This window comes from Lissotriton vulgaris, chromosome 2_1, assembly GCF_964263255.1.
Source record: "Lissotriton vulgaris chromosome 2_1, aLisVul1.2, whole genome shotgun sequence".
In the NCBI taxonomy this organism is placed as follows: Eukaryota; Metazoa; Chordata; class Amphibia; order Caudata; family Salamandridae; genus Lissotriton; species Lissotriton vulgaris.
In genome coordinates this window covers 317408322-317432147 of record NC_141687.1, presented here as the reverse complement: position 1 = coordinate 317432147, position 23826 = coordinate 317408322, and the positions used below count along the sequence as shown (strand labels likewise).

General features: G+C 43.8%; 1 protein-coding gene across 2 annotated transcripts in view; it reads right to left on the bottom strand.

Moving 5' to 3' along the window:
- Window positions 1-6801: 6801 nt before the first annotated feature.
- Window positions 6802-23826, bottom strand: part of ASPA (aspartoacylase) — a 147984-nt gene continuing 130959 nt past the window's right edge. For both annotated transcript variants that reach the window (XM_086955013.1, XM_086955014.1), the window contains one exon: window positions 6802-13187. In XM_086955013.1, coding sequence (XP_086811139.1) covers window positions 12987-13187 — 201 coding nt within the window. In that variant the 3' untranslated portion in view covers window positions 6802-12986. The remainder of the gene's footprint in view (window positions 13188-23826) is intronic.

The following is a 23826-nucleotide window of genomic DNA, read 5'->3' as shown; positions in this document are numbered from 1 at the left end:
ACTGAGAAGTAATAGAATATGATTTTTCTTCCTTATCTTCAAATCTCATTGTAAATATTTTCATGGTATGTATTTTTCTTAATGTTTTAATTGAGAACATCAGCAGGGCATACGACAGGTAAATGGTACATACATTGGGTATTACAGAGCATTATAGAAAACAGTGGCAGCATGTTCATCAATAAAGCCAGAAGAAATTATTTCATCCCCGTTGGTACATCGCTGAAATTCCCCCCTCCCTCCCACCTCCTAGTCAGATTCGCTTTCCCCATCTGGCATTGGTGGATCACTCAAATAACCTCAATATTCATTCCAGGCACCCCAAATTTTGTCCCATTTCCGGGGGCATCCACGGAGCAGGTACACCACTCTCTCTGCCATCATAGCCGCATCAAGATCCATGCACCAGTCTCTAAGTGTAGGCACCTCCCCGGATCCCCAATATTTGGCTATATTTTGTTTGGTGTACATTACACCCAGCGTCAACCAATCCTGAACAGGGTGGGTAAGATTGTTCGGCTCCCATATGTTTAGCAGGAAGCATTTTGGCTCCGGGACAACTGATTCCCCCACCACCTGTGACACTGTTCTCAGAATTTTAGCCCAATACGCTGTTATCTGGGGGCATTGCCATATGGTGTGAAAGTACGTTCCCTCCTCCCCGCAACCTCTAAGACAAAAGCGGTGTGTGGCCCTCCCTATGGCGTGTAGCGTGACCCTAGTGTAGTACACGCGATGTACCAGGCAGAGTCTTGAGGGTATGGCCACTTCCCGCGGGGAAGACAGTGCTGTCTGCCAGTCCGCCTCGTCGAGTTCCCCCAAATCAGTATACCAACTGCGCTTTAGTTTCAGTGTTGGGTCCGGTAAGTTATTAACTAGTTTGCAATATGTGGATGAGGTCGCCTTTTTGGGCATGTGCTCAGTAAGCAGTCTGTCTTCTAACGGGGTGGCCTCAGGTACATGGGTGCCCGGCGGGATAACCGATCCCAGGGCATGACTAAAATGCAAATATCTAAACTTCTCGGTGGGCGCTAAGTCATATTGGATCTGAAGCTGGTCAAATGGTACTAAAGCACCTCCCTTCCATAGGTCACCCACCGTGGAGATACCTATCAGGTCCCACGCCCTGAAACCCTGAAGTCTGCCCAATGTTATGTATTTTTTGATGAAAAAATCATTTTTATAAAAAAAAGAAAAATATATATATATTTATACAAATAAAACAAAAGAAAGAGAAATAATGTTTTTGATAAATAAAACATAATGTAAATGAAAGTCAGTTCTCTTGGTTTTGTATCTGTGTGGTATATCAAATATTGTTAGCAGCGCTATTGCCATTTTTTTAAATCAGATAGGTTTGACAAGAGGTTGTTCTAGTTTGTATTTAGACATTCAATTCTGCTCACATGAATTAACATAGATGGAAAAAAAAATAATCCAAACTAACATGTTTTTGGTGTGGGGAGGAGTAGAAGTTAAACCCGTGTTCCAGCGGTCTAGTTATGGACTATACATCCACATACAGTGTATCTGGCATAAGTTAAGTAGTGCTCAGTATACTTTAGACTTCCTCCCCATATACTTTTGCCCCGGCCCCCAGTCACATGGCAGATTGATTTTTAAATCTCCACCTAATATAATAGGAAGTGGCCAGTGTGTTAGTTCATTGGTTATCTAATAAAAAAAAGTAGAATCATCTATATTGCTACCATATAGAGACCATAAATTAAATTCAGGAATCCCTGGGGCTTTGAAGCCAACAATAACCCATCACTCTAGTGCATCCACCCGGACTTGATTAAATTGTATCAATTTGTTACATATTAAAATTGCAACCACGCAGGTACGAGTCCCTTGGGTCGTTGCCCCCACTATGCCATACCCAAGATTCTTTAAGAGACCTTTCTGTGTATCCTCTAGGTGGGTTTCTTGCAGACACACACTGTCTGCCTGCAACAGTTGCAGCCCTTATGACACCATCTGCCTTTTTTTAGCATCATTTAAGCCACAGATATTTACCACAGCTATTCGCAATCTTCCCATCTTTGTGATCTCCCTAGCCCACTACATGAATAGATTCCCCACTACATATGTAAGCCTACCAAAACCAAGCAAAAAACAAACCACACAAAACCTGATGCCTTTCTTTGTGCCTCTGCACCCCCACTGAGTGATCCGCCCTCCCGAATCACCCTTTACATCCCCAAAACAACCAGGCAACCAGGCATAGCCTGAGCGATGAGCGTTTAACCTACTGACCCACAGTCGCTCTCCTCCATTACTGAAACATAATACACATTTGACTGCCCAATCCATTAATGGTCATTGCACCCCAAGGAGCAGAACTGTCCATTCACTAGGGAGGATCTCTCCCTCCTTCTTTTCTCTTGATTTCCTCTAGATACTACTGTGCTTGGACCTCTGAGGTAAAGCTCTGTATAGTTCCTTTAAACTTGATCTAAGTCTGGCTGGATTCTGGAGAAAGACCTCAGCCCCTATTTTCTGAAAGGGAGAGTACAGTTAACGTAAGTGCCATTGTCTTTCTACTATTGCATGAGCAAAGAATGGCTGGGCGAAAAATGATACACCATCACAGGACTTCAGAGCGTTGGGGCGGGCTTGATCGTAAACTAGTTGCCTAAGTAGAAAGTTACCCAAAAAAAAAAACATAGCTCTAGGTCTTTCCTAGTTATTTTTTCAAGGGTAAAGGGAATCGATGAGATGTTGGATTTCAGAGTCCCAATTCCCAGTTCACTTGCTTAGGGAATGCACCTTTCAGTAGGTTCACCACATAAGACCTAGGATTTCTACCTGCCAATCCTTCAGGCATCCCTAGGACCAAATTGTTTCTTCTCTGGTGGTTTTCTTGATCTTCAAGCTTGAACATAACATCGGACATGGCTGCGCCTTGAGTGGCACTTTGCGACTTCAGGGATTCAACCTCAGCTTCCAATATCTCCGTCCGTGTGTCTAGCGATGCTGAACGTTCAGCAATTTCGCAACAAGTTTTATTGAGATTACGAATCCCCGCATATTTTTTAGCAGCGACTCTTGCTCATCGCCCATCGTTACTAGTTTCTTCTTTCATTAGTTTAATGGATATACATATTGTCGCCAAAGAAGGCTCCATAGACTGCATAGCCCCATTTGTGTTATCTTCTACACCATCTTCCTGATGTATTATCTGAGTGTTTGAATAGTCTCATTTTAATTGTTTTCCGGCACTTCCCTGCTGGCTTTTTTTGGAGGATCTTTTCCTTTGTGTTATTTGAATACCCTCAATTGATGTGCAGCTGCTGGAATCCGAAAAGACCTCATTTCTTGAGGTCTCAGGTTTTCCTGCCTGGCAGAGTCTGAGTGATCTGTTAATGAAAAGAACTTCTCTCCTTGCGGATCGCGAGAAGAGACCTCCTTGCACTGGTGTGTGAAATCTGAGGACCCAGATCTCAGAGGTGTATCAAATTTTGAGCCCCCAGGGCCTTCCTTCATCTTGTCCGTTTCTTTGCCGTCTCCTCTTAGCGTTACACACTCCTCCTCCATACTCAGCAGGTTTTTTCCTGCCCCCCCCCTCTGAGATAATGAGGGAAGTCTCTGGTATATCAACAATGGGCATGATACCAATAATTTCTGCTACGGCCATCCCGTGGGGTCTCCCCCTGCCTGTGTCCTTGATTGTATCCTTGTTGTCTGTGCAGCAGTCCGAAGCCTCTATTGCCTGTTTTTATCCTCCCTCTCCACCAAAAGTGCATTGTTTTTTAAAGAGTCAACCGAAGACATGCAAACATTGTTTAAAGAGTCAACCGAAGACATGCAAATATTGAAGCCACCGTAGGTTGTATCCTCCCCCCTCCATCTGTGACATGTGCTTAGCTGCTGTCTTTCTTGTTCCAGTTTCTCGCTTTACTTTTCCCGGTCTGCCGCGCTGCCTCAGGTCTGGAACTGCTCCGGTAATATCAGTAGGCTGGCCGTGTCCCACGAGGTTACACCACTGCTGGGAATCCCGACAGTCCGCACCCTCCCCGCCTTGCCACGTCTGGATGCCATAAGCCAGCCTGACAGCTATCTTCCTGGCCGCCATCGCAGCCGACGACAGCCAGCTAAAAATATGTGCCGAGTAGATGCACTCATTGAGGTCCATTGCAACATCTCCCCCAGGGGCGGCCTTAGGCATGTGCAAGCTGTGCACCTGCACAGGGCCACCAAACCCCAGGGGCCACCACATCAATATATATCCTTAATATAATAATCCTCTGAGGATGTATACATATTTGCGTGGCGGCTCCTGGGAACTGGCAGCTTCCGGCTCTGTTCCATTTCCAAATACCCTGACCCCCTCTTCACTGTCTCCGCGCTCCGCCCCGCCTAGACCCCCTCTTCCGGGGCCCCCTATCTACGCTCCCTGCCCAGGGCCACCATGAGCCTAGAGCCGCCCCTGTCTCCCCGGACCAAATGCACAGTAAGGAGTTCACCAAGCCCATGCCCAGGCTGAGTAGTCGATCGTCGTACCACCGAACGATGGAGAGAGACGGTGAGTGTCACAGCAGTTAGTCGCACACCATCTTTGCCTTTTTCCACTCTGGCATTTCTTCTCACTTGGTACTTTCTGATGCACTTCGGAAAATATGCACACAAAAAAAGGAAAATATTTATGATGTTCTCCTTAGAATATAATATTGCATCTACCCGTTTGCTTGTATTAATGAATTTCAATCGAAATTAAAATGGAAGAAAGAACATTATTTTTCAAAAGATGATTGGTAACATATTATCACAAATGATATCCAGTCCATTGCTTTCTAATGGCTCTACAGTCACTGAATGAACAAAGAAATTGCCAGTACTGTGCAATAATTTGTGCTTGTTTGACAAGGCGTTGAGCGGAAATTTACTCAACCCAAAGACCACTATTTCAGTCTAGAATCTTTTGAAAGATAATTTATTTCATAAGATTTTAGTTTTCTTTTTCTTTTTTACTTTCTCGTGCTACAAAATGTCAATAAACAAGTCAATTTGAACAAGAAAACCAATTGTGGATGAGTATTTGCGGTTAAACTCACCTAATGTTCAACATATGAGTCACACTTGTTTAAAGGTGCATTTCAACACAAAAACGGAAAACCAAAGACAATAGGGGTATCAATACCCAAATCACAATTCACCAATAACAACATGAAAAATGACACTTTTAGACAACGATTAGACGATAGACAACATATAGAAATAATGAGGCTAATGAGGAACCTCAATTTAAATTCGAGTTGTTTCAGATAAGACCCATTGCAGAATCTCTGCTCTAATTTAGGATGGGCCTATACATCTAAATGAAAACGTGCCAGATTAGATTTATCTTTTTACATATACGACCACACACTATGTTTATACTTTACAATTTTTCAAAAAAACAGGTTGATCGCAAAAAACAGAATAAATCTGAATAAATGAGGAGAAGGGGGTCGATGCGTTTCGAATCTCTGCATAAATTCAGAGATTCTCTTCAGGACCAACAGACATGATCTGTATTTTCTTTTAACAATGTTCAAGTCCACAAAGTATAATTGATGTATAGCAAAGTCCAAAAGTTGATTTGAAAGGCAAGTGGGGAATTTAACCCGACTTCTCAGTCAATGTGTAGACAACTCCTTGAATAGTTGCTGTGTCCTCCTTCACTCACTCCCGCTTACAGGGAAGACGCCGTCAAGTTTGGCAACTTGTCTGTTGGTCCTGAAGAGAATCTCTGAATTTATGCAGAGATTCGAAACGCGTCGACCCCCTTCTCCTCATTTATTCAGATTTATTCTGTTTTTTGCGATCAACCTGTTTTTTTGAAAAATTGTAAAGTATAAACATAGTGTGTGGTCGTATATGTAAAAAGATAAATCTAATCTGGCACGTTTTCATTTAGATGTATAGGCCCATCCTAGATTAGAGCAGAGATTCTGCAATGGGTCTTATCTGAAACAACTCGAATTTAAATTGAGGTTCCTCATTAGCCTCATTATTTCTATATGTTGTCTATCGTCTAATCGTTGTCTAAAAGTGTCATTTTTCATGTTGTTATTGGTGAATTGTGATTTGGGTATTGATACCCCTATTGTCTTTGGTTTTCCGTTTTTGTGTTGAAATGCACCTTTAAACAAGTGTGACTCATATGTTAAACATTAGGTGAGTTTAACCGCAAATACTCATCCACAATTGGTTTTCTTGTTCAAATTGACTTGTTTATTGACATTTTGTAGCACGAGAAAGTAAAAAAGAAAAAGAAAACAAAAAACTTATGAAATAAATTATCTTTCAAAAGATTCTAGACTGAAATAGTGGTCTTTGGGTTGAGTAAATTTCCGCTCAATGCCTTGTCAAACAACCACAAATTATTGCACAGTACTGGCAATTTCTTTGTTCATTCGGATTCTGGCACAGCCTTACTGTGCTTTTGCCAAAACCCTCTTTGTTCTACAGTCACTGAAGGCACAATGAAATCAAATGATTTACGTAAACAACTAGGATTAAAATTACTCATTTAATCATTGTGCTCTGGCTGCAATGTTGTCATGCTCATTAGTAGATTGCCACAATTTACAAATATTGTTTTAAAACACGTAGAAAATGTGCTGAATATTTACCCATGAATTGAAACTAAAATGTATATGTGTGCCTCTGAAACTGACCAAACACTAATTGCACTTTACCCTAAATGAGCTACATTTTTATTGAGACACTGTAATGGAAATATTGTATTAATTGCACTTTATGTATAGAATTGAGATTTTATATCACATGATTTAAATTAATTAAAACAAATTATTATTATTAAATTAGTCCACCTTTATTTTACTCCATAATCAACAGTTTAAAACATCATGAAAGCCATAACTCAATAAACCATGGAAGCAACGCCTATGTAACTGCAAATTGGATGGCTCTGACTTGAAATGAACATGGTAAGCATCCATTTTACTAGGTCTGAATGAAGCTGGAGGAAGAAAACACTATGAAAAAAAGATCAGGTGGTTGTCTGGCAGCCACAAAGCCACCTAAAAAGACAAAAAAGAACTGCCTGGTAATAAATCCAGTACTTAATTTGAGCCGGTGGTTGCCGGTGGGGGGCAGTAGTCCTTATTTTTGGGTGCCTGCATTTATTTTTCACATCATTTATTTACCAAGCCCAAAAGAAACAAGCATTTTCAATCTATTTGGTCTCACATTGGTGAAAATTAAAGCTCTTGGCATGAAAAAAGGACAATGTTTACTTTTGGTTTTTTATTTGCAGTGGAGTGATCGTATTTGCATAGCCCTATTGCCATTCGTACTACCTCACCAGAACCAGAAACAGAAAATAGAAAATAGGTTTGAGGGAGGGGCGACAAGAGTAATATGCTGCCTGAAAAAAAGTAACAATATCCTGGAAAAAGTAAACACAGATAGGGAGTGCAAGATTAAGTAAAGCATGTGAAATGTAAGCCAAACAACTTAGTTACCTCAGCTCTTTTACACTTTCATTATTCAGAAATCAATGAGTGTTTTGCATGCAAAGTTAAGGACATGACCACAGGGCCTGAAAGGGACCCGTTTCAATGTCCATTGCTTATATCCTTACAAAACATAGGCAGTATGGTTGAAAAGACCACATCCCTAAACACAGAGCCGCGGAACAGAATTTATTAATTAGAAAAAGGAAAACAGCTGATAAGGGTTCAATTAAACGTTTTCCACTCTACACACCAACCAGGTATTGCAGTACCTCCATAAATGGTGCACTTCCCCTCCCAGGAAAAATAATGTTGTTCAAAGAAAGACAAGGAAAGAAAAGTAGCGCTTCTATGGTAAACTCTGGAAAAGTGGTGCTAATATGTGTGGGTGTGGATAAATATGGCCACTTTGCGACCACTCTGTCCTGCTTTAATTAGGTTTTATTTTAGTCTTCGGATGTTGAACCTTTTTTTGGCTCCACCCCGAGGCTGCACTTTGGAATAGAAAAATGTCAGAAAAAGACGACATTTGCAGCAAAAGAATTATTTTCTTTTTTGGATCCATTTCATAGGGAAACAAAAAAAGGAAAGGAGGGGAAAAAGAGTGTAAGAGCCGTTTGTTAAAGTCACGGTTTTCCGCAAAGGTGGAGGAGTGAGATAGAGACAGAGACAAAAAGAGGGGGAATAAGAGGAAGAGGAAGAAACATGGCACACAAGGCAAACTGAATACAGATCATTAGCCAGCTCAGTAGTACATATTTATTAGCCTTGGAAGGAGAAAAGACTGGTTAAACAAGGTTTGAAACTTGTGACCTGGAAGAACAAGTTACTTACCTTCGGTAACGATATATCTGTAAGAAACAGTAGTTAGTATTAGATTCCTTACCTTAGAATATCCCCAGGCGTCAGACTGGATCCGGAAATTTTTGCGTAGCAGTACCCTTGCGCATCGGTAGGCGACGTCTGCGGCTCCGCGTCCATCCTGGGCGTCGTGGGTGCTGTGATGACATCGGAGTACTTAGACGCAGCCGCCGCGCGCTGACGTCAGTTCTAAGACATAGCTTTTCGCGCCAGAAACGCAGAGCCATGTTAAAAACCGACACTGGTGCCATTGAAACTAGGGCCCTGTAAGGGGATGACCTTAACCCTAGATATCGGTTTGCAGAACGAGGAGGATGGGTGGGGCGGTAAGGAATCTAATAATAACTACTGTTTCTTACAGATATATCGTTACCGAAGGTAAATAAACAGGTTAGTATTAGATTCCTTACCTTAGAATAGATACCCCAGCAATACCAATCCCGGTGGTGGGTCTGCGAACCAATAATCACACCAGAAAGTCCTGGAGGACGGAACGGCCAAAGAAGCCATCCCTCCGGACTTGACTGTCCAGGCAGTAGTGTCTTGTGAACGTGTGCAGCGAGGCCCACGTAGCTGCCTGACAAATGTCCTGCAAGGGGACTCCCCGACCCAGGGCAGTAGTAGCCGCCGTGGCCCGAGTGGAATGGGCCCTCAGCCCAACAGGAGGTTCCTTCTTAGCCAAGGAGTAACATGCCATGATACACAACACGACCCACCGAGAGATGGTCCGCTTGTGTACCACCAGTCCCTTCTTAGCGCCCACGTAACCAACAAAGAGTTGGTCATCCACCCGGAACTGGCGAGTGCGTTCGAGATAAAACGAGAGTGCACGTTTTGGATCCAGACGGTGGAGCCGCTCTTCCTCTTTTGAGGGATGCGGAGGCGGAAAGAAGGTGGGCAAGGTGATAGACTGCCCGATGCGGAAGGCCGTGACAACCTTGGGCAAGAAAGAGGGTCTAGTCCGCAACACAACCTTGTCCGGATGGACAGAAAGGAAAGGAGGTTTGGAGGAAAGAGCCTGGAGCTCACTCACTCGCCTGGCAGAGGTGATGGCAACCAGGAAAGCAGTCTTCAGAGTAAGAAGGCGGAGAGGACAGTTGTGAAGTGGCTCAAAGGGAGCACACATCAGATAAGTAAGAACCAGGTTCAAGTCCCACTGAGGCATCATGAATGGAACAGGTGGAAAAGTGTGTGTGATGCCTTCAAAAAACGAGTTACAATAGGGGACTTGAATAAAGATGGTTGATCAGGCAGCCTTAGAAAGGCAGAAAGGGCAGAAAGGTAGCCCTTGATAGTGCCCAGAGCAGAGCCCTGCTGGGCAAGAGAAAGAAGGAAGAGAAGAACCTCAGAAAGAGGGGCAGAGAGAGGATCCACAGCCTTTGCTGTGCACCATGCCACAAATCTGTTCCATCTGCAGGCGTATACCATAGCTCGGGATACCAGTACCTTCGTGCCCAGTCCGGAGCCACAAGGATGACTTGGGTCCGGTCGCGTTTGATCTTCTTCAGCACTCTGGGCAGAAGTGGTATAGGCGGAAAGGTGTACAACAGACCACAACTCCACTCGCGACGAAAAGCATCTCCAAACGAGTGTCGCCTTGGAAATTCCAACGCGCAGAACTGATGACATTGCACGTTCTCTTCGGTGGCGAATAGATCTAACCAAGGTTCTCCCCACTGTAGAAAGAGACCTTGCACCACGTCCGAGTTCAGACGCCATTCGTGATCCATCACGCACCGACGGCTGAGTTCGTCCGCCCTGGCGTTCAGAGAACCTGCCAGGTGTTGAACCACCAGGGTCATGCCCTGATGTTCCAGCCACTGCCATAGGCACAGAGCCTCCTGGCAGAAGGTCCACAACCCCACCCCGCCCTGTTTGTTGCAGTACCACATGGCGGTGATGTTGTCCGTGAACACCTGCACTACACTCCCCCGGACAGAGGGGAGGAATGCCTTCAGTGCAAGACGAATCGTCCGCAGCTCCAAAAGGTTGATATGGAGGCGGGACTCCGCCGGAGACCAGAGACCTCTGATATCCGCCTCTCCCATGTGGCCTCCCCAGCCCTGGAGGGACGCGTCCGTCACAACTACGTGCTCCGGTTGGGGAAGGGAGAGGGATCTGCCGCTGACCCAATCGCGGTTCGTGAGCCACCACTGCAGCTGTCTCGCAGTGCCCTCCGAGATCAGGACATGGTCGGACAGGTTGCCCTGATGCTGGGCCCACTGAAACTTCAGGTCCCACTGCAGATCCCGCATCCCCCAACGGGCGCGATGCACCAGAAGGATGCAGGAAGCCATCAGACCCAGTAGCCGCAGCGTCAACCTGACCGAGACTCGGGAAAAAGGCTGAAAGATCGGAATCAGAGCCTGAATATCCCAAACCCGCTGCTCGGGGGGATAAACCCGAAACTGCGCCGAGTTGAGAACCGCTCCGATGAAGAGGAGCTTTTGAGAGGGACACAGGTGTGACTTCGGCACATTGAAGGAGAACCCCAGCGGGTGCAGGAGGTCCGCCGTTGTCTGGAGGTGGCTGACGACTGAATGGGGCGAGCCCGCCTTCAACAACCAGTCGTCGAGGTGGGGGAAGGCTGAAACCCCTAACCTGCGCAGAAGAGCTGCGACCACCGCCATCACTTTCGTGAACACCCGTGGGACGCTGGTAAGGCCGAAGGGGAGCACGGTAAACTGAAAGTTCTCATGGCCTACCGTGAACCGCAGGTAGCGCCAGTGGGCCGGCAGGACGGGGTTGTGGAAATAAGTGTCCTGTAAGTCCAACGCTACCATCCAGTCTCCTGGGTCCAGGGCAGCCAAGACCTGCTGAGCCAGTGTCAGTATTTTGAACTTTTCCTTCCCGAGGAAGCCTTTGACGTTCCGTAGGTCCAAGATAGGGCGTAGGCCCTCTTTGCCCTTCTTGGGTACCAGGAAGTAGTGGGAGTAGCAACCACACCCTACTTCTTGCCCAGGAACGCGCTCGATGGCCCCCTTGGCCAAGAGGGCCATAACTTCCTCCTGCAAAAGCCGCAAATGATCCCCCGATACGCGGTGGTATTTCGGTGGCATAGCTGGAGGGGTCGTCTCGAAGGGGAGGGAGTAGCCCCTTCGGACGATTTGCAGCACCCACCTGTCCTATGTGACAGTGCACCAGTAGGAGTGGTGATGGCGAACCCTGCCCCCCACTAGCGTCACTTGGGCCTGAAAGCACGGACTAGGAAGGTTTTGAGGCGGATGCCTTGGGGGAAGGTGTGGACTAGCCTCGCCGTTGTACCCGACCGCCTCCAAGGGGATTTCCACGACCGCCACCATGTTGGATGTTAGTCTGTGGTATGTGGCTGGCAGCACGTGTGGGGGCGCCCCTTCCTTGGCCACGAAAGGAACGAAAGGCACCCATTTGCTGGCGCGGAGCCTAGAGGCCCAAGGACCTGGCTGTAGCTGTGGAGTCCTTAAAGCGCTCAAGCGCATGGTCTGCCTTGTCGACGGAAAGGCGACGGCCATCAAACGGCATGTCCATGAGGGTATTCTGGACATCCGCAGAAAAGTTGGCGGACCTCAACCAGGAGTGGCGACGAATCGCCACAGTCGTTGCCATCGCTCTGCCCAGTGAATCAGTGGTATCTAGCCCACACCGGATGGAAAAACGCGCCGCATCTCGACCCTCCGCAAGGGCACGGGCGAGTTTAGCCTTGAACTCCGCCCGGCATTGTGGCAGCACGTCTGCGACCGTGTCCCACAGGGATTGGGTGTAGCGGCCCAAGAGGCGTGCTTCCAATCGGATTATTCAGGATTATAGGGAGTAGTACTTTAGAACTCCAGAGAAACACCTAGTAACAACCTGTTGTACTGCACCCTGCAATCCTGAATATTCCGATAGGAAGCACAGCAATGATTAAAAAGCCATGCAGTATAAAAGGAAATACAGATACTATTTGGTGAGGATTGTGTCAGGAAAATAGAAATGCTTACCATAGTAGTTCCGGCAAGAGTCAATAATAGTCCAGGAAGATACTACCAATCAAATCCTTAGAATACCTATCTTTTGAAGAAATGCCCGCCGTGGCGAAGCTTCCATCACACAGAGCTTTTGTTGTGGTGCAGCGAGGAGCGTGCACAGAATGACGCCGTGTGCCCCTGCAGCCTCCTGTGCATGCACTCTGCTGCCCAGGCGGGAGTGAGCTTTAAATGCAAACAAAAAAAATAAAGCTGCAAACAAACCTACATTTACAAAAACAGGAAGAACACATGTAATAGGGGAGTTTGCTGAAAGGGTCCAAAAAAGCAAAAGGAAGGGACGAATTAACCATATTCACCAATCACAAGCAGCCATTTAAAAAGGACATTAACAGGAGCCAATAGAAAACATGGGAGGTGCTTCAAGTCTTGACGAGACAGCTAGGCGAGACCTAAAACAATAAGCATATAGAAAAGACAAAAGAAGAGTAAAACGGCAAAACTGTCAAAAATGGAGGAAGCAGGAACATCTGGTAGTGAGATGAAGGGGGAAGGAGTGTGGATTTAAGAGGAAGGTGTGAGGTGGTTTTAAAACTACCAGCCTTGGTATTCCTTGCACCGATGTTTAATTGCACCAGCTACAAGCTCCTGAGCTGAGTTTCAGGCACTGGCACTCTTTCTTTCATTAATTGAGCACTGAACTGCTGCATGTGAGTTATGTTGGCCTGGAGACTTGAATGCTTTTTGCAGCAAGTTGCACTTTCTGGGTGGTTGTAAAGGCATGCTTTTGTTCATAATAGGCCGCTTCGTTGACAAAAACAGGACACACTGTGCAGTCTCCCTCGTAAGGAATTGTCTCCCCATCAAAAGTAACAAACACCGGGTCACCTGGATTCAGCTGCTGCCAGTCTTGATCCTGGAGTAAAATATAAAGCACAATTCTTTAAAATTGTAATTATGCATACTATAATTGAAACAAGCATTGGCAAAGCTATGAGGTCTTGACCACCAAACACACCTCTCCATATATCCTGCCATGCATGGTACACACTATTGACAATTTTGTGAGAATTATGCGCCCAATTAATTTTTCAAAATAGCACAACTGATAATAACAATTTTAGTTATCGGCAGGATGTGATTACTGTGTAAAACTACATTTATTTACATCCAAAAATTGCCTCTTAGTAGGACAGGTAAAGACTTGCAAACACAGCCATTAGTGAAAAATCAGATGTTTGACAGTGAACTATAAAGCTTCCATGTTTCAATCACAACATTTAGAACCTATTGGGCCCTTATTTTGGGGAGTAAATGAGAGTTGCTTGTGCATCTGAGATGCAATCTGGAAGAAGCAATACTTCTTCAAGATGTTCACAGGTAACCAGAATTAACTATGGTTTGCTCAAATGAGTCTTGATGATGGTCCACTGACCACCTGTGTGAATCTTGTGTAAAGTGAAAGATAGTCAGAGATGCACCTTTCTGGGTCAAGAGTAACAACTGAGGTGCACTATTCTGAAAAAGTACATTTCAAATTAGACAGTCAGGAGAGTTGTGGACAACAGCACTCATAGACTTCCAAGGCGGTAAACGTTTAAAGCCCCAAGTGGGAAATAGCACAGGGAAAATGTAGTGTATGGAAACTGTCAGGTTACTGCATGCATATCCTGGACCAAAGGGGAATTGTGGATGATTCATAGAACTTAAACATTCACTCACTGATGAGGGTGCTATGTTACTGTGTGGCAGAAGCTTCATCTATATAACTTTAGTACAGGTACCATTACAGTAAATGCAGACCCCTCTATGTGTATGAAGTAATGCTAACACAGCCCAAACCCTGCTCTGGAGAATGAAAAGCCAAGACTACACAAAATCAACAATAGGGATGTGAAGACCTACACAAAGATCCCACTGTACAGAGGAGTGCGAGCGGAGAGTTCCGAAAGCCCACATCTTACAGTGGCTTGTCTGGATTTCCAAAAGCTCATACTATAGTCACACTCTACACAGACGTGATGACCACCTCAGGTTTACAGCACCATACAGACGGGTGCAGAGAGTATCTGAAGATTGAAAGGTGTTTATTTGTTTAATTTTGAGCAGTTTTAACATGTTGATCCAGCAGTAACAATAATAGATGCATTTAGCAATGGCTGGACGGTTAACATCAATCCAATGAAACACAGTTAAGAATGTTTTTAAAATATCTGAAAGAGATGCTATGACTATCCAAAACCACTCTATACAAAGGAGTGGAATTGTTTTATTATCTAGCTTGCCAGGTTTTATTGTTGATTTCTCAGATTTTACCCAAAACGTTGCCTTCACCGACTACAAATTAGGCAGGCTCTTACTAAAAAAACTATTCAGCATGTCTTTGCAAGCTCATAATTGCCTCTTCGCAAATGTGTCTCAATCTGTTTTTAGCTACATGATTCGGTAATAGGCACCACTTTTATTCTGGTGCCCAAGCCAATGTCCTGTCCCAGTCTCACCCTGAGTGCAGTGACTATCAACACTCAGCTGTGTCCACACAGTTTGTGCTTGAGGTACCTGCTGCTCCTCTCTTCATCCAGTTTTAGCCTTTGGTATAGACCACCCTAAGCACAGGGTGTGCAAGAAGGGTTGGGGAAATGCCCAAAGCCCACGATGCGCGGGGAGGTTGGAAGACTGCCCAGAGCCCTCACAGAGTGACAGTGTTGGAAAACTGCCCAAAGCACTCAGTGTACAAGGAAAGTGGAAGGCTGCTGAAAGGCCAGAGTGTTCAAGAAGGGTGAAAGACTGCACAAAGTTGACAGTGCGCGTGAACGGTAAATGCTGCTTAAATGCCACAGTCTGCAAAGAAGGTTAAAGTCTGCCTAAAGCCTGCAAGAGGGGTGTGATGTGCATGTACAGTGCAAGACAACCCAAAGGCCACAGTGTGCAAGGAGCCTGATGGACAGCTCGAAGTACATAGTGTGGAGAAAAATGGTTGGGATTCTGCAAAACCCTACAGTACCTAAAACGAGAAGGTAAATAAAAACTTCATAAAATCATGAATAAATATTTTGGGGAAAACATGGTAGATAAAATGTTTTTTTACCCAATTCATTATACCTAGAATACAGATCTTAATTCAAATCAAGTCATCCATTTCATGGTTTTCTCGGGTAGTGGTAATGTTCAAGGACTCTTGTAGTTATGTCTAGGGAATTGGTGATCAGATTCAGAAAAGTGATCAACTGATTGGGAAGCCTCGCCTGAGTTCAGAAATATGAGCAGTATACAATGGATGAACCACAGAAGCATTAAATGACCTTTTAGAAATAACAAAACGGAGACAAATCCCTATTGTATGTTTTTGATGCTAGGCTGCAAGGAATGAGCTGGCGATGTTGTGCCAGTGGTCCCGTGGTCAAGAATCTGACATAGTGGCACAAGGCAGAATACGGTTAAATCCCAGAAGTGTGGTTCGTGGGTGGAAGATACAAAGCTGAAGAACTTTGACAGTTTATTTTTGTCCTGTTGGACCAAAAACAGCCCAGACACTTGCACTCTTAAGCTGATCCCTCTGGCATTGCCAGACTCATCGAAATTCCAGTCCAACACTGAATGGCCTCCCTGTATCTGTGAAAGGCAGTGCAGTCTGTGTCTCCTGTTATGGTGAATATTTTGCTGCGACAGGCTCTGCTTAAGTGTATTCAAGAGTGTGGGGTGGGTGCAGGGTTTGCCTATGACTGCAGAATCACTCATGTGCCACAGGACTTTAGCTCGGCTCATGGCTCACAGTGCACCAGTGCATGGAAATGTGCATGTTGGTGAGATATTTGTAATGGCTGGGAAGTGAATTATCTCCCCTGTCATGGCAAGCGGCATGGTTTGAGCAAATGGTTTATTAGGGAATGGCAGATTGCTACAGAGCAACAGGAAGTCACTTCCCAAGCTGCTGGGCATAGCTGAACTTGAGGTCACTATACATGGCCCACACCAGCCCGGCCACCCCCTTAATATTCTGGCTGTTGATGTCCCACAGCACCAGCACGGCCTGAAGCCGTGGCAGCTCCAGGTCGAAGAGTTGGTCCAGGATCATCCTTGCAGCCTACACCGGGCCCAACTGGCCTGCCAGCTCTTCGCCTAGGGCCACAGCAGACAGTGGATTGATGCCTGCATGAAGACTTTGAGCATAGTTAGAGTGACTAACAGCAGGTCCAGCAGGAGGATCAGCCTATAAGGAGGAGAGGGGCATATTGACTATGAGCACAACAAACAACATACTCGAGACAGTTGCCGGGTACCTTAGAGCCACCTGATTTGCCAATCATACTGACTCATAACACATTCCATTAGAATATGATGGATGGGTTAGAGTCTGCCATTGAAACAAGTAATGCCAGGGTATGCCAACCTACCGAAATGCTAAGGAAGACAAGTACAACCCAGATAATGGTGAATATATAAAACATATGATTGCTTTTACCACATCTGCTGACAAACCACGCCATGCTGAGTGACAGAAGTCATGGGTCACACAGTTGAAGGCACGTCCCTGTACAATTACACCCAACAAAGGCTCCCAACAACAAAAGGAAATATTGGGCAGCCAAAGTCAGACCCATCTACTGACTGAGATGTGTTGCCTTGAGCTTACACAGCTATAGATATCACGGTCTTGTCCCATCTCACAGAAAAAATGGTCTTGTAGGATTGATTCCACACATTTAATGTGAATCTGTTGTCAGAGACCAATGAAGAAGGTACAGAGGACCTAATCAATGTATGTCAACATCTTTTGGTGCAATTTGGAGTAATTAGAAAAAATGTTAATGCTGTCTGTGAGAGCATGAATGATGTGAAAAATAAGACTGAGGTTGAACAATCAGATTGAGGACATTTTCAAAGCCAAATTGAAAGGTCTTTAAAACCAGCAGTGCTTGAGATGCAACAATATGGTGGCCTCTAAAATCTATTGCAATTTTCACATATCCATGTGGAGAGCTTGATGAAAAGTTGAAGATATTGATAATTATTGGAGATGTTTGGTTCAGTCCTTTGCTACAGTAAAGCAGATACACCATTAATCTAGTGACACTTTTGCTAAGCACTGATACATTGTAGGGAGTTAAAAAAGAAGGTCTTACAGGAAAGAGAAAAAAATAAAGAAATGGCTAATCATGATCTCACTTGCTCCATTTTCCATGATGCATCTTCAGATACACTCAAATCAAAAGATGAAATGACACTATTAGCTGAAAACAAACGTACAACATACATGTAAAATGAATTTGATGCTGTTTCACCTATCCCTCTGCGTCTCTTTTATACACATTAACAAATCGCTGCATGCAATGAAAAAGATGCAGGCACTGGGACTGAATGTGATGCCTTCCCAGGACAATCACGTTGGGAAGCCATAAGACCACAACAAGACTCCAGCTTGGAGCATGTCAGTGTCAGTGGTAAGAAGAGAAAGGTGGTCGAAGCTTGAGAGTGAGTGATCATCAATATCACACTTTACCTTTTAGACTTTCAAAATAGAGACTCTTGGTCAAATGTTAATGCCTCAACTTCACGGTGACGCAATTTGGATTTATTAGCAGTGGTGTAGTCACAAGCTGGACTTATCCTGGTCTAATGGGGACTAGAGCGTGGAAATGAGATTCAGAAAGGTAGAGCTGATGATTACAAAGGATCATTGTGGTAACTGAAGATATCACATGAATTATTGGAAGTGATATTTGTTGTAAGTAGAAGAAGGCTGCACTGGGAAGTCTCCAAACTACCATCATCAAACAGTTCCTGATATTAATGCTGCACCTTTACAAACCTGATTCATCAATCTAAATTAAATCAGGACTTTCTAGGAGAAACATCAGTACATTCCACCATAAACATACATAGTGTTCAGGAACATACCAGACCAACCGAAGAGTACCTGTACAACAGTTCAACACTACACTTGTGCACATACATTGGCACAGATGGTGTTTGCCTGGACTACCCTATGGATCTGTGATAATAGACCTAATTAATCGTAAGCCACAAATCCCATATATTGTGTTGTGTTGTGGTTTGGTCCAATTAGGGAGGGTGGGTGGGTTTAATAGACTTCCTCAACAGGGCTGGGGATGTGTAGTCACACGTATACAAGTGGAACAAAATATCACATGCAACCAATATGTATATCCACATTGTCTTAAGAGTCAGCTAACTTGTTTATATGTTTTGTGGCCTTTAGGTGTATATTTTAGATATTGCAGTAATTGTGCGCCAAGGCAATGGTTGCACCTCTGAACGTCAAAGGTTGCACTCCATTAATATGAGGCAAGCATATGGTGATATCTGGAGGCACTCATGCATGTATCCTAGGCCTACAGACAATATTATAGATGTAAGGGATGCATGGAAACACAAGAGAAGACCATGTCCCAAGAATATTTCACTGAATTGGAAAACGAAGCACAATGATGCACTGCAAAACATTGACAAGAACAGTACATTTATGTTCAATACTAGAAAGGAGAACAGTAACACAAAGTACAGAAAGGCAACAGGCACCATGGGAGGGAAACTACATCAGGCAATATGGCATTTGAACTCAAAGCAAACATTTTCACAACATTTTCTGAATAATCATTTTTTACCTAACCTGCATTTAGTGCACCCTTATGTCAGGAAATAAATGCACAATGTGAGACTGAGGTACATATAGTCCGTTAACCAGACTATGGACCCTCATATAATATCAGGAGAGATCAGGCATTGAAATAATTGAAGAGGGAGAGCATTGAAACTAACATGAGTAACACGTTATCCTCACTTCAGGATTAGTGTGGCACAGGTGTCTCCAACGAGTAGTTTGTGAGCTACTGATAGCTCGACAGCTACATGTAAGTAGCTCTCCTATGTGCAGCCCAACCTACTAAATAAAAGCTATTGCTTGGATGAATTATCATAGGTATACCAACATAGAAAAGTGTGTATTCAAAGTGAAAATATGTGTATTTTCAAACCTCACAGATGATGTTTGGCGAAAAATGGTTTCATTTCCAAAATATATCTACATTTAAAGGTGATTAAACCTTCCTTGCATTACTTCTGAGAACCCTGCCTAGTGTACTGAGGTTATCACCACTGGCAGACTTGCATGGGGTGGCCACTAATCTAATGTTGTCTGATGTGGTCACTGTATAGCGCGAGTAACACTAATAGCTCTGCGTGATTTTCATTGAACATAAGTAGCCCGTATTACAAAAAAGGTTGGACATCCCTGGTGTGTTACTTTCGGGCAATGAGAGCAGAAGCGGTATGAAAAACTCACAACCACGGGATAGGTGCCTGGTATAATTCCCTGGTTGTTTAGTCGTATTCCACTTCCAGATCACTTTGTCACCTGGCCTTGTGTCCGCACACTTCATAATTGCTATGGCGTCTTTGCTGCCGGTCCCATGGATCTGCCTTATTATTCTCCCCTTTGGTTCGCAAATTCTACATCTGCAAGCTTACCTGCAGTGCGTTTGCCATCAAGAAACTGTGAACGCACTGCCTTGTTTCACCTCAGCAGCACTGACTTGTTTCACCTCTGCAGCACTGCCTTGTTTCACCTCTGCAGCACTGCCTTGTTTCACCTCAGGAGCACTGCCTTGTTTCACCTCAGCAGCAATGCCTTGTTCCACCTCAGCAGCACTGCCTTGTTTCACCTGAGCAGCACTGCCTTGTTTCACCTCAGCAGCACTGCCTTGTTTCACCTCTGCAGCGCTGCCTTGTTTCATCTCTGCAGCACTGCCTTGTTCCACCTCAGCAGCACTGCCTTGTTCCACCTCAGCAGCATTGCCTTGCTCAACTTGGCATCCTTGCCTCTGGGCCTTTATCCCGGTAGGACTAGGCCTAGTCACAACACTACCAAGCCGAGCTCAAGGTAAGCTGATAACACATTCTTCCCTGTGCTATGTGCTGTAATTTATTTACTCACAATAATCCAGATGCTCTTATTAGCATTTGGATTACCACATGGTAGTACTGAGACAATTTGAAGCTGCTATGGGCACTATTCCCAACCAGTTTTTCTATCTAGTCTTATCCTTCTTGTATTCTTCCCCAGGTTCCTGGCCAACTTATTATCATTCAGTACATCAGGCCTGTGCTTAATTTGTAAAATAAAAAAAGGGCTGGAGCCCTCCCTTGTTAGGAAGCCACTGCAATGTGCACCATACATTGCCACTGTACTTACACAACTACTAACCATCACACTGAAGTGTGACAATTCAGACTACTGAAGCCGCCAACGTTTGAAGAATGTCTTGGGTGGCAGATATTAGTTGTTGTTAATGTATATTGAATTAACAAACAACTGTTTTTCTGTTCATCTTTGAATTACACAAACAGCGCCTCCGTGTGGCAGGTTTCACAAGTGCAGGTTAAGGCAATTAAGTGTGGGTGCAGAGCACCGAAAACCACCGGCTCAAATTAAGCACTGCATCAAGCACTGCATCGGGTTGAAGAAGTGGCAGATAGGAACTGTCCACTATATACCTTGGCATGTTCATCCGTAAACTGAATACTGAGAGTTTGTCCATCCATTTATCCACCACATGATGCATTTTGCCGGCAATCTTGTTTAACTTATGGCACAAGCCATTTCTAAAACTCAAAGTGAGTTAGAGACCACTTAACAAACAGCATTCTTGTTTCTGCAGACCATTCAATCAACTGTGCCTACCTCAAAGTTCAACTGCGCATCTTATTGAGACTAGTACAGTACGACACATATAACCAGTAGGGTAAATTTATCTTCAGTTTCTTAAATCGATACAGGTATAATGGGTGGAGTTTAGAGTGTTTTGGCTCCACAAGATAGTTTTGCATGAGAGTAACACATATTTCGATGCATTAAAACCTCCTGAGTGGCATTTAACAAAAGATGCCTCAAACTTGGCCAGGCCACTCACTTTAATTCGGAAGCCCTTGCTTGAAAAATAATGAGCAATTCATTCAGCATTTCCAGAACTTATTAAACAAAGAGAAAATAAACAGGCAGCCCAAATAGGTCTATTCACACTCCAACAAGGAAATCAAGACCGTATAGCTTAAATCAGCCATTTTTAACATTTATCTTTTCTAGTATTCTGCATCAGCAGCATCAATTTAGGTAGGTTTGAAATAAGAAATAAAAGAGGCCTTGTCTATAGTTGTACAGTGACACACAACTACCTGAGTGCTTTTTGAATTAACCCTACAAACTGAACCCAATAACTATATATGTAGAAAAAGCATAGAAATACACGGAGACTGGAATGGAGGGTCTCCAAGCAAGAAAATGAATGTAAATAATAAGAAGTAAAATCTGTGCAAAAGGTGGTACTACAATAACACTCTCCCAAGAAGTAATAGAGCGAAGGCGTCAGAAAGGACTGTGCCTTTTTTGTAGCAGACATGTACATTTTATCAAAAAATGACATTCTGCTCCAAGACATTGAAAGACCTGAGGAGACCCAGGAGAATGTGATCTACTTCCTTTATCTTGGGAGTTGTGTTCAAAGAAACAAATATTTTGATAATGGGTATCCAATCAGATCATGTAAAGGCTAATACATTTGATATCACTGATACTTCAGTATTCTTCATAGTAATAGGAACCTCATGGCTTTGCCGACATTAGCCAAAGATTTATTGGTGGATACTTGCCATTAGCTTCTGTTCTGAGTTTTGCAAAACAAGTTGCTTTGCATGAAAAGATATGGTGAATACCCAGCTCCTAGCCTACCTTCAAAGGAGAATTAAGTCCCTCATCACTGCGAAAACATCTGCATAAATCGTAAAGGTTTTTAAGACATCTTTAGTTGAAAGCTGACAGGCTTCTACAGCCTCATCTACATGCCTATGTCATTGACTTATACTGGAGACTCCCATTCCTGATGGGAGAGTATATCAATGAACCATTAAGGAAGAGAAAATGTTTAAACATTATCTCCAAGAAAACCTGCAAAAGGATTTTGTCTGAAATTCCACCTCCCTTGCAGAGACAGCGATGTTCTTCATACCAAAACCAAATGGAGATGATCAAGCACGCATTGACTATCGTGAGCTGATATTCATCAGCCTCAGGAACTAGTACCTCTCCCCCTTAGAGCAGATGAAAGAAGCCTAAGCCTTTGCAAACTAGGATGACACAGGAGCTTACAATATGGAAGCAATTTGTGATGAGTATGAGTGGAGGATTATGTTCAATACTAGATACAGTCATTATGAATACTTTGTTATGCGATACACTTTATATAAAACCCCTGTAGCATTCAATAAATATATTTTCTTTAGGATACAATCATTATTGCGTAATTGTTATATCTTGATACATTATTAAGACTTTCAACAAAATCAAGATCATGTAAGAGAGCAACTTTTTTGCTTAAGAAAACACTCTTTACATGAATACGCTGATAAATGTGTCAATTGACTAGGATTTCAGGTCTTGGGGAAATGTATAAACAGGGAAAAGTTAGCACTGTATTGTACTGGGCAGCATCCACAGCAGTGAAAGAAGTACAGAGGCAGGCTCTTGGGTTTTGCTGACTTTTATCAATATTTTATTAAGGATTTTCTACTATTGTTTGACCCATAAACAGCTCACTCAGAGTAGCAGTCCCTTATATCAGGAAACAAACAGGATTATGCTTTTCAGATACTTTCTGCCATTGTTGCAGGTTTTAGGCATGAAAATATGCAACTTCCCTTCATTGGGTTTTGCCACTGCTCCAAGTCTTAGGCATACAAATATGCAACATAACTTCATTGTAGAGACTGACCCTGCAGCATTCGCTATTAGGGCAGTTTCCTCCCAAAGAAATACAGAGATCGAAGCAGCTTCTCCAGTGGCATACTACACTTAAGCCCGGTCTTCATACGAGCACAGTCACACTTATACTATTTAGAATCGGGAACTACTAGCAATCAAGGAAGTTTTATTAAGTAGGGACATTAATTTGAAGGGATGATGAATGAGTTCACTCTCTGAACCAATGATAACAATCTTATACATTTATGCTCTATGAAATGTCTGCACTCAAGGCATGCCAGATGATACCTATTTTTCTGAAGGTTCCAGGCTATATAACCACCTACAGACCAGAAAATATTCATGGCAGGGCAGACGTTTTATCTAGACAAGGAGATGAAAAGGAAGAACCTGTACCAGCCTCTAACAGCCTGTCGGCCACTCATTTCTTCGAACCTATAGATACTTTTCAAGACCAAGTCAGCTTCAGGCAAGTACTGTTAAATAGAAAAAACGGATTTAGAAACAACATGCAAAAAGGCAGAAAGTTGCTAACTTTCTGTATCAAAGACAAGCCCCCTATCTTCTAGACGAAGACTTGCATAGAAGCCATGGGGAGGTGTCATGATTTGCCCATTGCAGGATGCCCAGAACCTAGGAAGATGCAGGACCTTGGTAAGAGATATTTCTTGTGGTCATAAAAAACTTTCTCTTGTCTAAAAATAACTTTATAAGTTAATGTTCTATTTGTGCTCAAGCTAATACGATTACTAACTGACCTACTGGGCTACTACAATCAGTT